The sequence below is a fragment of the Ascaphus truei genome, chromosome 11 (genome assembly GCF_040206685.1).
Source record: "Ascaphus truei isolate aAscTru1 chromosome 11, aAscTru1.hap1, whole genome shotgun sequence".
NCBI classification, from domain to species: domain Eukaryota; kingdom Metazoa; phylum Chordata; class Amphibia; order Anura; family Ascaphidae; genus Ascaphus; species Ascaphus truei.
In genome coordinates this window covers 42,598,747-42,611,895 of record NC_134493.1, presented here as the reverse complement: position 1 = coordinate 42,611,895, position 13,149 = coordinate 42,598,747, and the positions used below count along the sequence as shown (strand labels likewise).

General features: G+C 46.9%; 1 protein-coding gene across 6 annotated transcripts in view; it reads right to left on the bottom strand.

Annotated features, from left to right (window-relative positions):
- MYO15A (myosin XVA) overlaps positions 1–13,149 on the bottom strand; it is a 159,920-nt gene that overhangs the window by 52,664 nt on the left and 94,107 nt on the right. For all 6 annotated transcript variants that reach the window (XM_075565895.1, XM_075565890.1, XM_075565894.1 and 3 more), the window contains exons 18-25: positions 11,481–11,635; positions 9,776–9,821; positions 9,388–9,512; positions 8,569–8,689; positions 7,488–7,663; positions 4,906–4,990; positions 1,580–1,633; positions 374–455 (exon numbers count right to left, since the gene is read on the bottom strand). In XM_075565895.1, coding sequence (XP_075422010.1) covers positions 374–455; positions 1,580–1,633; positions 4,906–4,990; positions 7,488–7,663; positions 8,569–8,689; positions 9,388–9,512; positions 9,776–9,821; positions 11,481–11,635 — 844 coding nt within the window. The remainder of the gene's footprint in view (positions 1–373; positions 456–1,579; positions 1,634–4,905; positions 4,991–7,487; positions 7,664–8,568; positions 8,690–9,387; positions 9,513–9,775; positions 9,822–11,480; positions 11,636–13,149) is intronic.

The window sequence follows — 13,149 nt, the reverse complement described above, 5'->3', positions numbered from 1 at the left end:
CCTTCTATAGAAAGGCTGACTAACGTCAGCCAACTGAAATTCCGCGCGCGCGCACAGCACTATAGAACGTGCCTTACCCAGCAGCAGCCAATCAGGATGGAGGAAGCTGCCTTGCCCCCTAGCAGCAGCCCTGTTTCTCCCTGCTCGGGGAAATCCCACGGCCCCCCAAGCCGGTCAGGTCACTATGTCCAGAGAGGTAATACCAGATACACATACATGTCCAGAGAGGTAATACCGGTATACACATACATGTCCAGTATTACCTCTCATTTTTTACTGAATAGAGTTTCCAAATACAGGACAGTCCGGTTCAATACTGAACACCTGGCAACCCTAGGGCCTGCGGATCAGGTGAGACGCGCGGCCTCTTTACCTGCCGCTGTCCGGAGGAGTCCAGCCAGCTCTGCTGGAATCTCCAGGTGAGTCACATTTACCACCTCCCTCTTGGTCAGCTCCTGGGAAGGAAGCAGAACAGCAGGATGTAGGCATTATGGGGTTAACGTTAACATGTAACACTGCAGCCAGTTCAGGGAAACTCTGAAAAGGTCAAATATTTTACAAGCCACCAAATAAGCCCCTCTGTAATGTCCCATCTCCTCAGAAAGCCTCTAGTATTGGGCTGCTCTGTATCAATTGTTCTCAGGACGTTTTGGCTACTGTATAACCCTAACCTATAGATTTAATGTACTAATTTCGGCTTTTTGCTGCTTTCCATGCGCTCCTTTTTTTGTGTTTGATGTACTGTATCACCCTAGTTGCTGCTACGTGGAAGTTGTTGGAGATGAAACGTTGCCCAGTTGGCCTTGAAATGCTGGCAAATACATTCTGCTGCAACATGAACGGGTGAGTTTAATGGCTGAGTGTTTGCACTTGATCGCAACTCAATAACAGACGAATAAATTGAGTGCAATTGGTCATTATGTGTATTCACAATTTCAGTTATATATATATATAAATATTCGTCGTGCCCGGGTGCAAACCGCTGGGGACTGGAATACAGAAAAGATGGAAGCAGGCACTACAGGACATAGAAAAAGAAATACAGTTTATTGCAGAACTATACGTCTCGGCTTTCTACAGGAGCTTTTCTCACGAGCCAAAACAGGTGTGTATATGTATATGTATATATACATTATTTAAGGTATGGTGGGTGAAAAAGGCGAAGCACTGCAGTGGGAGCACTGTATGCTAGGTGATAATAATGAAAGGCAGGGGTGCACACCTGTCTAAGACATGTGAATGCGCTCACAAGTGAGATATATATATATATACACAGTGTTCGACAAACCTATACATTTGCACGGCCCGGGCAAGTGGATTTAACATCGTGGCGAGCTCCTATTGGCCCAAGCAGCACACGTGTGGTACTAGGTGGCGAGTAGATTTTTTTGTTCGGCTAGTAGATTTTTTGGTGATTTGTCGACCACTGTGTATATATATGTATGTATTTATATGCAGTGTATATACAGACACAGATATTTGTATATGCAGATTCAGCCTGGCAGCAGAAGAGAAAGCTGTAGAATAAGTAATGGAGTAACGCAGAAGAGGAAAACATCACACAGACTAAGACATTCACCTGCTCAGCTTTTCTGCGCTCTTCTTCCGCTACCCTGTGCGCCTCTGCCTTCATCTGCAAGCACAGGACAGAGTGTGAGTGAGCTCCCTCAGGTGCTGCACAGTGCAGAGTGTGAGTGAGCTCCCTCAGGAGCTGCACAGCACAGAGTGTGAGTGAGCTCCCTCAGGTGCTGCATGGGACAGAGTGGGAGTGAGCTCCCTCTGGTGATGCACAGGGCAGAGTGTGTGTGAGCTCCATCAGGTGCTGCACAGGACAGGGTGTGAGTGAGCTCCATCTGGTGCTGCACAGCGCAGAGTGTGAGTGAGCTCCCTCAGGTGCTGCATAGCGCAAAGTGTGAGTGAGTTCCCTAAGGTGCTGCACAGCGCAGACTGTGAGTGAGCTCCTTCAGGTGCTGCACAGCGCAGTCTGAGTGAGCTCCCTCAGGTGCTGCACAGCGCAGACGGTGAGTGAGCTCCCTCAGGTGCTACACAGCGCAGAGTGTGTGTCATTTGCCTTGATAAAGCGCTATGGCGTGAAACGCATAGGTGGGGCGATACCTCCGTTTGTCACATGACCTAATAAATAGCGTTATTTGTATGGGAACGCCCTCCCTGTATGTTTGCTGGCTGTGCCGCTGGTAGTGTGCTCCGGTTTTCTCCATATATCCCTACACACGCAGCTCCATGACATGATACACGGCACTGCGGGATGTGTGCGCATTTTGTATTGTATTGTATGTCTTTATTTATATAGCGCCATTAATGTACATAGCGCTTCACAGCAGTAATACATGTGGTAATCAAATAAGTAACAGATAATATAAATAACAGATCATGGGAATAAGTGCTTTAGACAAACATAACATTAAGGAAGAGAAGTCCCTTCCCCGAGGAGCTTACAATCTAATTGGTAGGTAGGGAGAACGTACAGAGACAGTAGGAGGGAGTTCTGGTAAGTGCGTCTGCAGGGGGCCAAGCTTTATGTGTCATGTGTCCAGTATTATCCACAGTGCTATTCATATGCTTCTTTAAGCAAGTGTGTCTTAAGGTGGGTCTTAAAGGTGGATAGAGAGGGTGCTAGTCGGGTACTGAGGGGAAGGGTATTCCAGAGGTGTGGGGCAGTCAGTGAAAAAGGTTTAAGGCGGGAGAGGGCTTTAGATACAAAGGGGGTAGAAAGAAGACATCCTTGAGAAGAACGCAAGAGTCTGGATGGTGCATAGCGAGAAATTAGGGCTGAGATGTAAGGAGGGGCAGAAGAGTGTAAAGCTTTAAAAGTGAGGAGGAGAATTGAGTGTGAGATGCGGGATTTGATCGGAAGCCAGAAGAGGGATTTCATGAGGGGAGATGCTGAGACAGATCTAGGAAAGAGTAAAGTGATTTTGTTATCATGTATAATGATACAAAGTATCTCTTTACACTTCTACATGTCAATGATGCACTGAACTATAACATATCAAACGCTATATCAGGGATTCTCAACATTGTGTGGGAACAGGCCCCCCAATAACAATCTCAGGGCCCCCTATTCATCAGACTGCAGGCAGCAAACACACAAACGCACCACATACACCCCTTCTTACCCACTCACACTTCATACACACCATTATTTTCAACACTCCACATTCTCACAGCGCACTCACGCCTTTATTGCACACGCACCCTCCCCCTTCTCACAGCACACTCACCCCTTTATTGCACACTTCCCCTCCCCCTTCTCACAGCACACTCACCCCTTTATTGCACACTCACCCTCCCCACAGCACACTCACCCCTTCATTGCACACTCACCCGCCCCCTTCTTACAGCACACTCACCCGCCCCCTTCTTACAGCACACTCACCCCTTTATTGCACACTCACCCTCCCCCTTCTTACAGAGCACACTCACCCTTTCTCTATCACACACCCCACACTCACAGGCTGCAATCCTTTCCTCGCTCTCCTCTGTGCCGAGCTGAGAGAGGAGTAGGGTTGCCAGGTGGCTTCTCCGAAAATACTGGACTCAATGGAGAAAGGTGAGTCAGGTCACTATGTCCAGGGAGGTAATACCGGACATATACAAGTCCAGTATTACAGTACCTCTCATTTGTTACTGGACAGAGTATCCAAATACAGGACAGTCCAGTTCAATACCGGACACCTGGCGACCCTAGAGAGGAGGGTGAGTGCAGGCGGATCTCCCGGCAGAGTGGGACACACCAGCTCGGGACCCCCGGGAGGGGGGGGGGGGGTGCGACTGCGCTGCATGTATGTGTCTATGTTTAGAGAAGGCTGCATTACTAACAAGTCCGTCAGATAAGGATTTCTTTCCCTCAGCCTGGGGAAAGATAAAAGAAACCCAGAAACCACGGCTAATATATCTGGTGCACAGCGGATAAAAATACCACGCGTGCTGCATTCGCAGGTCTCAGACAGCTCTGCCACCCCGCCTGTCCCCATTACCGCTTAGCATGCCATGCTTCCTCTGCAGCCAGGGATTCTGGGTAATGACATGCAAATGAGCACAGTGCGTCGTTCTTTACGTCTCATCCGTTTTAACATGGGACCCCTGTCTGAGAAATGCAAATGCGAGGGGTATTCTTCTTGGCTGTCCGCCGCACGGTGGGGGTTTTTTGTCACTTTGTTTACGTGTTTAACGCCTGGGTATATGTGACGGGAAGTTGTTAGTCTGGTCTCCGTTTCCTATACGCCCATTTCTAATAACCCGCCACTGGCCCCCATTATTTGAATGAAATAACGATGGCTCGCGCATTCCTGCCCTTTATCAGCAGGTACGTGAATCCTTATCTGAATAAATCGGGTATTGGGGTTTCTATTTCACACTTTACACGAGTCTTTCGGGGACTCCCGTGGCTCCTCGTCAGTACGTGCCCCTTATACACAGCAACGTGTTCCGGACATTGATGCACACTCAGCCACACGTGGACTTCGAGTGCATGTACATGAGTACTAAGTACGGCCTGGATGTGAGTGTATCTGCTTCACTGGCTTTATTGTAGAGGAATGATCATGAACGTGTTTTTTTATACAATGGTAGTGGGTATCACCCTACAGCATTTCAGAAATCCTCCTTCTTATATTTAATTTGTCAGTCCCAGTAGGCCCCAAATTGAACTTGTAAGCTGCTTGTGACAGGGGTTTATTATAATAGCACAATAACCACAGATCCACACGTGGGGAGGAACCTCTGGCCTGGGGGGAGAGGAAGAATAAGCAGCGATATTATAATATCCCAGTGTGAGTGTGAGTGTGAAGGGCAGGCGCAGGGAGAGAAAGGAATGTGCCCAGGGAAGTGACGGAGGCTGGAATTGACCCACCACCCCACGCACGCAGTGTGAGACACGCTTACCCTCAAGTACCGCCTCCGATTCACATACATATGGACCAGGGACCGAAACTTCATCATACTCTTTCTCCAGTTGTGAAACTTCTGCCTACGGGCGACAGGAAGTGATCAGAAGAGGAGACTTCATACACAGCAGCAACAGCAGAGAAAGGGGACTTGCTAGCACTAACATAGAGGTTGGAGAATAGTCATTATTAGGATTCATTTGTAGTGCCTGGGGGAGATACAGTGAGTATAGCAGGTTCATCTCCCCATGAGAGTGATGCAGATTGTTGGGGATCAACGTAAGAGTTCTTCATAGATTAATTTATAGTATACAGAGCTGTCCAAACCTCACAGGTCTCCTCTTCACCTGTACAGAGCTTTTCAAACCTCACAGGTCTCTTCTTAAAGTGTACAGAGTTCACCAAACCTCACAGGTCTCTTTATGTGTACATAGCTTTCCAAACTACACAGGTCTCTTCTTCATCTGTACAGCGCTTCCCAAACCTCACATGTCTTCTTCACATGTAGAGCTTCCCAAACCTCACAGGTCTCTTCTTCACATGTACAGAAATTTTCAAACCTCACAGGTCTCTTCATCATGTGGCCAGAGCTTTTCAACTTCACAGGTCTCTTCTTCACATGTACAGAGCTCACCAAACCTCACAGGTCTCTTCTTCACATGTACAGAGCTCACCAAACCTCACATGTCTCTTCTTCACATGTAGATAGGTTTCCAAACCTCACTGGTCTCTTCATCATGTGTCCAGAGGTTTCCAACTTCACAGGACTCTTCTTCACATGTACAGAAATGTCCAAACCTCACAGGTCTCTTCTTCACATGTACAGAAATGTCCAAACCTCACAGGTCTCTTCTTCATGTAAAGTAAGCAGGAAGACGATAGGTAAATCTTCCACAGATCCCAGATAGCTGCACACAGGCTAATAGAATATATTGTACAGATAGAGTAGCTTGTATTGCTCCAGGAGGTGGATTGAGGGGAGGGGGATCCTGGTAATTGTACCCAAAATTGGGATAGAACAATCACCTAAAATGCCCTATGGGCAAAACAATAAACTTTTATTAAACATCTATGTAGACGCACATTGTCACGACGCAAAAAGTGTAGTGAGTAATAAAAACAACTAAAACACAGGCACGGATGTATAAGGAGGTGGTGGTAGGATTAATATAAGGTATACCACTGCTTAAATAGATACCTCCATAGGTGGCTCCGATAGGGGTAGTGGGCGGTGAGGTAAATATGCCTAATTGAAAACTAGCAATATGTGCTGATGAATCACCTAAAGCCCTGGGAGGGTGTAATGGGTATCTATTATACAACTAGTGTAATAGTACCGGAGGAATGAGCCTCAGTTAAGGTGGATCCGAAGTGCTGCAGTAAGATACGGGTGCATTACCCACTGCTCTGGTGATTGCAGTGTCACCTCGTGCAGTCTGTACAGCACCTGCTCTCCTGTTACATAGAGTGGCAAGTGCCAGTATGGTGCTCAATTTCAGGCAAAGTAACTGTAGTTAGGAGTAGCCAGTACAGCACCAAACACCCTCCCTTCCCTGTCAAGGAGCAATCTCCTTGACAGGGAAGGGAGGGTGTTTGGTGCTGTACTGGCTACTCCTAACTACAGTTACTTTGCCTGAAATTGAGCACCATACTGGCACTTGCCACTCTATGTAACAGGAGAGCAGGTGCTGTACAGACTGCACGAGGTGACACTGCAATCACCAGAGCAGTGGGTAATGCACCCGTATCTTACTGCAGCACTTCGGATCCACCTTAACTGAGGCTCATTCCTCCGGTACTATTACACTAGTTGTATAATAGATACCCATTACACCCTCCCAGGGCTTTAGGTGATTCATCAGCACATATTGCTAGTTTTCAATTAGGCATATTTACCTCACCGCCCACTACCCCTATCGGAGCCACCTATGGAGGTATCTATTTAAGCAGTGGTATACCTTATATTAATCCTACCACCACCTCCTTATACATCCGTGCCTGTGTTTTAGTTGTTTTTATTACTCACTACACTTTTTGCGTCGTGACAATGTGCGTCTACATAGATGTTTAATAAAAGTTTATTGTTTTGCCCATAGGGCATTTTAGGTGATTGTTCTATCCCAATTTTGGGTACAATTACCAGGATCCCCCTCCCCTCAATCCACCTCCTGGAGCAATACAAGCTACTCTATCTGTACAATATATTCTATTAGCCTGTGTGCAGCTATCTGGGATCTGTGGAAGATTTACCTATCGTCTTCCTGCTTACTTTCGATGTCAGTACTATCCCTTTGCACCGGTTATATTATTTGCTATTTGGTGAGCGGTGTACTACCAGTTATTTTACTCTTCTTCATGTATCAACTACCAGACCTGAAAAATGGCTCTAGTGACATTATCCTAATGACGTCAGCTTGTCCCCAGAATGTGGGTTTCCTTCTGCACTGACGGGGGTCAGTGGAATATCTTTGTGTCCGCGTCCTCTCTTGGCGAGCAAGATATCTGCTCCCTTAACACCCATCCTGGTGACCATTTTATCCTGCCCATCCGCCCAGTGATGTGTAACCCGTTCCCCCGTACCTGGCCATATAACCCCGTGCCAGCGCCTGGAGCAGGATAATCTTGAACCGCAGGGTGCAGAAGCGTTTCCGTGTCAGGAACCCGCGGGTGTAGCGCTGCAGCGTCACCGCCGCCTTGTTCATGAGCTGAGCGCGTTTGCCCTCCAGGAGCTGGTAGAGATTCTCTTTCATAAACAGCTGAAGAGAGAGAAGAGCAGAGGAGTGTGAGCTTGAGATGTCAGCACATGAACCGTCCCAGCACAGAAAGGGGGTCAGGGAATTAACCGGGCAACTCATGATTTAAATAACACCTTCATGGTTCCTGCAGGGATTCTTTCCTTTCCAGCTACTCTGCACAACCCAGCCTTCTCCAGCCAAGTGACTCCCAGCTCTGGATGTAATATTACAAATAAGGCGGGTTCAAGCGCACATACTGTTTGAGTGAAAACCCAGGGAACACACAAGTGATAAGCTGAGGACTGGAGTGAGCGGTAGCAAGATATAAAACTCACCCTGCTGAATATTGTAGGAGCCCTTTGATGTGAGCTGTATTCTGGGACACTCCACCCCCCCTTTACCTCTCTGACTTGCTCATGGGCTTCACGCCACCCGCTTTCCCAATTTTCAACTGGTTCCTTACACCTTCTGGGCAGGACACAGTGTTAAAGCTGCAGCCCAAGCAATATCCTACCTGTATGATTTTGTTTTGTTTTTTTAAATAAATCAGTTCTGTGCTATGAGAAAATACGTGTAGCAATTTTTTTTTAAACCAACTCTGAATGACATTTTTAATGTAACAAGCATTTTTTATTTCTATAGCAACCATTTACAATGTCACATCGCCTTCCTCTTCTGAAACACACCCCTTTTTGAGCCCGGCCCTCTGCCTGGTCACATGATCTTCCCCACAGAACTTTGCATCTTTGGTCCTGTCCTGCACTGACGGCCATTTAGTGAACCCCCGAGCCGACTCTTCGCCGATCGATCACAAGAGAACGGATCGATCGGCAACTTAGCTAATTACTTATCATTGTGTGGATTGTATTGATGCACATATAAAAGGGAAAAAATAAATAAAGAAGGATTGCTGCTTTAAGGGTCACCTTGCTCACGCCGATGCAGTACATCGCTGGGTTAACAGATGGACAGAGCCGCCTCAGCACAGTGACACAGATCTGGCCGTCTACACGGATATTACGACCAAGATCCATGACACAGCGGTACCTGGGCAGTGAGAAAAGAAAAAAAAAGTAATTGACCTCGTGTGTCAGAGGTCAACACAAAATCTCTCTCTACAGCAGCTCGTCACGTGTACCAGAGCAGTTATTAAAGAGACGCAGAAAGCACCAACTAACACAGTTTTAGGGCTGGGATGGCCTATTTGATGCCATTGGTGCCTGTAATATATTAAGAAATAAAAATCATGACATTTAGGGCGATTTATTGGGACAGGTTTTTTTCCGGCCCCATTTGTAACAAATCGCCCAGCTGTATAACATTTCCGTGTAAGTGATCAAATCCATTGAATTCAAGAATCACAGAGCACTAATTCAGCTGTCTGATTTGAGTTAGCAGAGAATGGTACCACATGTCCACATGCAGAATTGGTGCTTTAAAATCAGGGGTGCTGAACGCCAGTCCTCAAGACCCCCCTCCCAACAGGTCAGGTTTTCAGGATCTCCCAGCTTCAGTGCAGGTGGCTCGATTTGAGGCACCTGTGCTGAAGTAGGGCGTGATTGAGTCATCTGTGCGGAAGCAGGGACTGATTGAGCAACCTGTGCTGAAGCACGGATATCCTGAAATCCTGACCTGATGCATCCCTGTTTTAAATAACTCATGTCTTTGTGCTGCTCTGTTATCTGATACCAACCCCCCCCCCCCCACGAGCCCCCACATATCCCCCAGCCCCGGGTATGCAGCACCTGCTCAGGAAGATGGGGAAAGGAATCCGGATGGGAAACCCATCCTTCCGTATGCGAATGGTCTCCAGAATCCCGGAGTATTTCAGCTGACAGGTAACAATGTCGGGTTCAAACAGCGAGGGCTCCTGATGAGAAGTGGGATGAAACAGCGTTTGGGGTTTGTGTAACTCGTTCATCTCACTATATTACTCTCATGCAACAAGTCGGTGATGTAATATCCTGATTAGTGTCTGCACCCCAAGAAACTTTCTTATCAGCAGTCAGGCAAAATGGAGAATATTCTATTACTAATAGAGATGCAGAAATGTGTATAACTTATTACTATTTCTGTATTATGCTACTTCACCATGTAACACCTTGCGCGGGACATTCCCGGGCCTGTTTTTACCTTCTTGCTGTTTGGTTTGATACACCGCACAAAGAAAGGGTTACACCTGCAGGGAGGAGAGAGAGAAAGGGTTACACATGCAGGGAGGAGAGAGAAAGGGTTACACCTGCATGGAGGTGAAAGAGAAAGGATTTCACCTGCAGGGAGGAGAGAGAGAAAGGATTACACCTGCAGGGAGGAGAGAAAGGATTACACCTGCAGGGAGGTGAGAGAGAAAGGATTACACCTGCAGGGAGGAGAGAGAGAAAGGATTACACCTGCAGGGAGGAGAGAAAGGATTACACCTGCAGGGAGGAGAGAGAGAAAGGGTTACACCTGCAGGGAGGAGAGAGAAAGGGTTACACCTGCAGGGAGGAGAGAGAAAGGGTTACACCTGCAGGGAGGAGAGAGAAAGGATTACACCTGCAGGGAGGAGAGAAAAAGGGTTACACCTGCAGGGAGGAGAGAAAAAGGGAGACAAATAGAGCAAATGTTACAAGTTTTATGCACATTAAAAGGGAATCTGCAAGGTTCTATAATGGAACTGGCATGGTTCTAGAAGGCAATCTCCAGGGTTCTAGAAGAGAATATATGGGGTCTAGAACACAAGCTGCAGGGAACGTGCAAGGTTCTAGAAGGGAAAATGTAGGGGGAAAGGCTTCCACCAGCTCGGATCTGGGAGATTAAATGATACACAGAATAATTTTAGGGAAACCGCCAGAAGAACTTAATACATCCCCAAACTGTGTGCGGAGTAACTCTCCTGTAACTCCATATTAATGATCCCTACAGCTCATCCCTGTCTCTTACTGGTCCATATAACTGCTCCTTTTGCCTCCCTAACACCTCCTATTACCCCATTTAAATGCCCTCTGTATCTCAGTAACACAAGTCACGTGGAGCAGAGAACCTTGATTCATTGCATTTTAACGGACAACGATTCCACGTGACTTCTTCAAAGTAATATTATTGGTGAATTCCAATGGACTGTGTTTATATCTTAATACGTAACCTTTATATTGGTTAATGCCGGACCTGGAGAGCACAATTATTCCAGCCAGTGTCACTGGCTCACTAACATCTACAGTTCTACACTAAGACTCAGGAAGATGATAACGTTGTTTCATGGTGTTAGATCCAGAGGCTGAAGCTTTGCACTCAGACTTCTGCTGTATGTATACTGTACCACAAGACTATACATTAACTGCAATTCCTCCATCTAGCCACTAGAGGGGGCATTGAAAAGGGCAAGTTTACTATAGGTTTCTGAGAACTTCCAGCCCACTCTATGAACACATTACAGTGGCAAAAGGCTGAAAGAACTCTGCAATGTAACACACTCTCTACATTTGTTTCCTATCCTGACTCTTTTTCACTTTCTAAAAAAAACCTGAGTCTTGAGGTGGCCTCACCTACACCTTCTTCACCCCAGGTCTGACCAAAAGTGGAAACCTTGGGAGTCTTTAGTGCAGTGTTTCCCAACTCCAGTCCTACGGGAACCCCAACAGGGCAGGTCTTAAGGATATCCCTGCTCCAGCGCAGGTGTCTCAAAATGACTAAGCCGCTGATTGACCCACCTGGAGCAGGGATATCCTTAAGACCTGCCCTGTTGGGGTTCCCTGAGTTGGGAAACACTACGTTTAGTGGAACAGGAAGGGTGATTATTGATAGGTTGTTGTCAGTCTGCCTGCTCCTTCCCCACCACTCCAGTAATTCCCATCCCAACCTCTCCATCTTCTCCACCAGTTCCAAGAGGGATTGCTGAAACTTTGCAGCCACCGTGGGGGCCTTGTACTTCCGGGTGACTGTGCTGCTCTTCCCCATCATGGTCTTCTGCTGGGCCAGTACCTGGGCATGGCTGAAGAACAGGTTGGCCACCACCTGCAGGTAAGGAAGAGAGACAGAAGAAGCTGAACGCTCATGGAAGCTTCTGAACCAGGCAAGTGGCAGCAGCCACATGATGTGAGCACAAAGCACTCTGGGTAATCACAAGACTCACCTAAAGTTTCCATGTTAAAATTAACTAGAAGCAAAAAGTGACACACTGTGAGTGCTCATTTGCATGTCATTACCCAGAATCCCTGGCTGCAGTGGAAGCATGTATGCTATGACAGTGGTGCGCAAACATTTTTCTTTCAGCCCCCCTGCGTGCTGCACGCCCCCTCCGTCCCTTACCCTTTCTTCAGCCGCATCGTCATTTGACTCCATGTTGTCAAGGCGATGCGTCGCCAGAGGCCGCCAGAGACAAGGTAAGAGATATACAGCGCGTTCCCCGGCGTTTAAATTAAATGTTGCGCCCCCCCCCCTGAAAATGTTGCACCCCCCAGTTTGCGCATCCCTGTGCTAAGAGATAATGGGGAAGGGCAGGGTGGCAGACCTGCCTGAGACACGTGAATGTGCGCACACGGGGTATTTATATTTGCTGCACACTGTGCGGTGGGGTTTTTTGTCCCTTTGTTACCCACCATAATGTACACAATGTGCATTTGCATTCTAAACCTCCCGAAATCTTATTCTAACAGCAGCTCCAGGTGAAGCTGTTGGTTCTAATCTGGACAACAAACAGAGGAAAGAAACCTAGTTTTGGGCACTCGATACATCTAATGGGCGAGATATGAACAAATTAAAACAACTTTAATAAACCACTATTAAAATATTGGGGGTTAAAACGAGTAGTACAGTAAATGCTTGGACCCTAAATTCTGAACATGTAATGCCAGGTTCTGGATCAACGATAAAGATGACAGGAACACTCAACAGGAGTGTCCTGCAATCAGAACAGGTGGGTATAATGAAACACCTGTAAGAGTACCAAGAGGTGTAAAACTCAGCTGTTAAGGTAAGTATCAGTGCACATATCCTGAATACACAATAAACACAACGGCCACAGAAATAGACCCTAGCTTGGTCTGCCAGTAGCCACGAACAATAATCGTGGCACTGCGACTCCAAAATTTAGCTAGATAGGTACTACAAAAAGTAGAGCAGATAGTGGTGTAAATCCCTTTGCTATAAGGTGTAAATGTTAAAATCAGGGTAATGTAATCAAACCCAGTCACCTGGATAGATGGTCAGTCCTAGGTGTGTTTGAAACTGGGTATGTAGGGGTTAATGTATTCCCCAGCCAGAAGAAATATGGCAAAAGTACAGCACTGATACATACACTAGCTGCACTGGTAGAAACAGCAGGCACAACTCAATGTGTGGTATGCCTGTGACCCTCACATCTGAAGTATACCTATAATCTTTTACTGATTATTCACACAGTTCATAGGTAACCGGCACTGACCCGACACCTGCTCTGTTAGTCAGAGCTGGTCAGTAAAGGGTCAGTACTAATGAGAGGGTAGGTCAATAATAAATCATAAGTAGAGTGCACTACAGGCATACCCCGG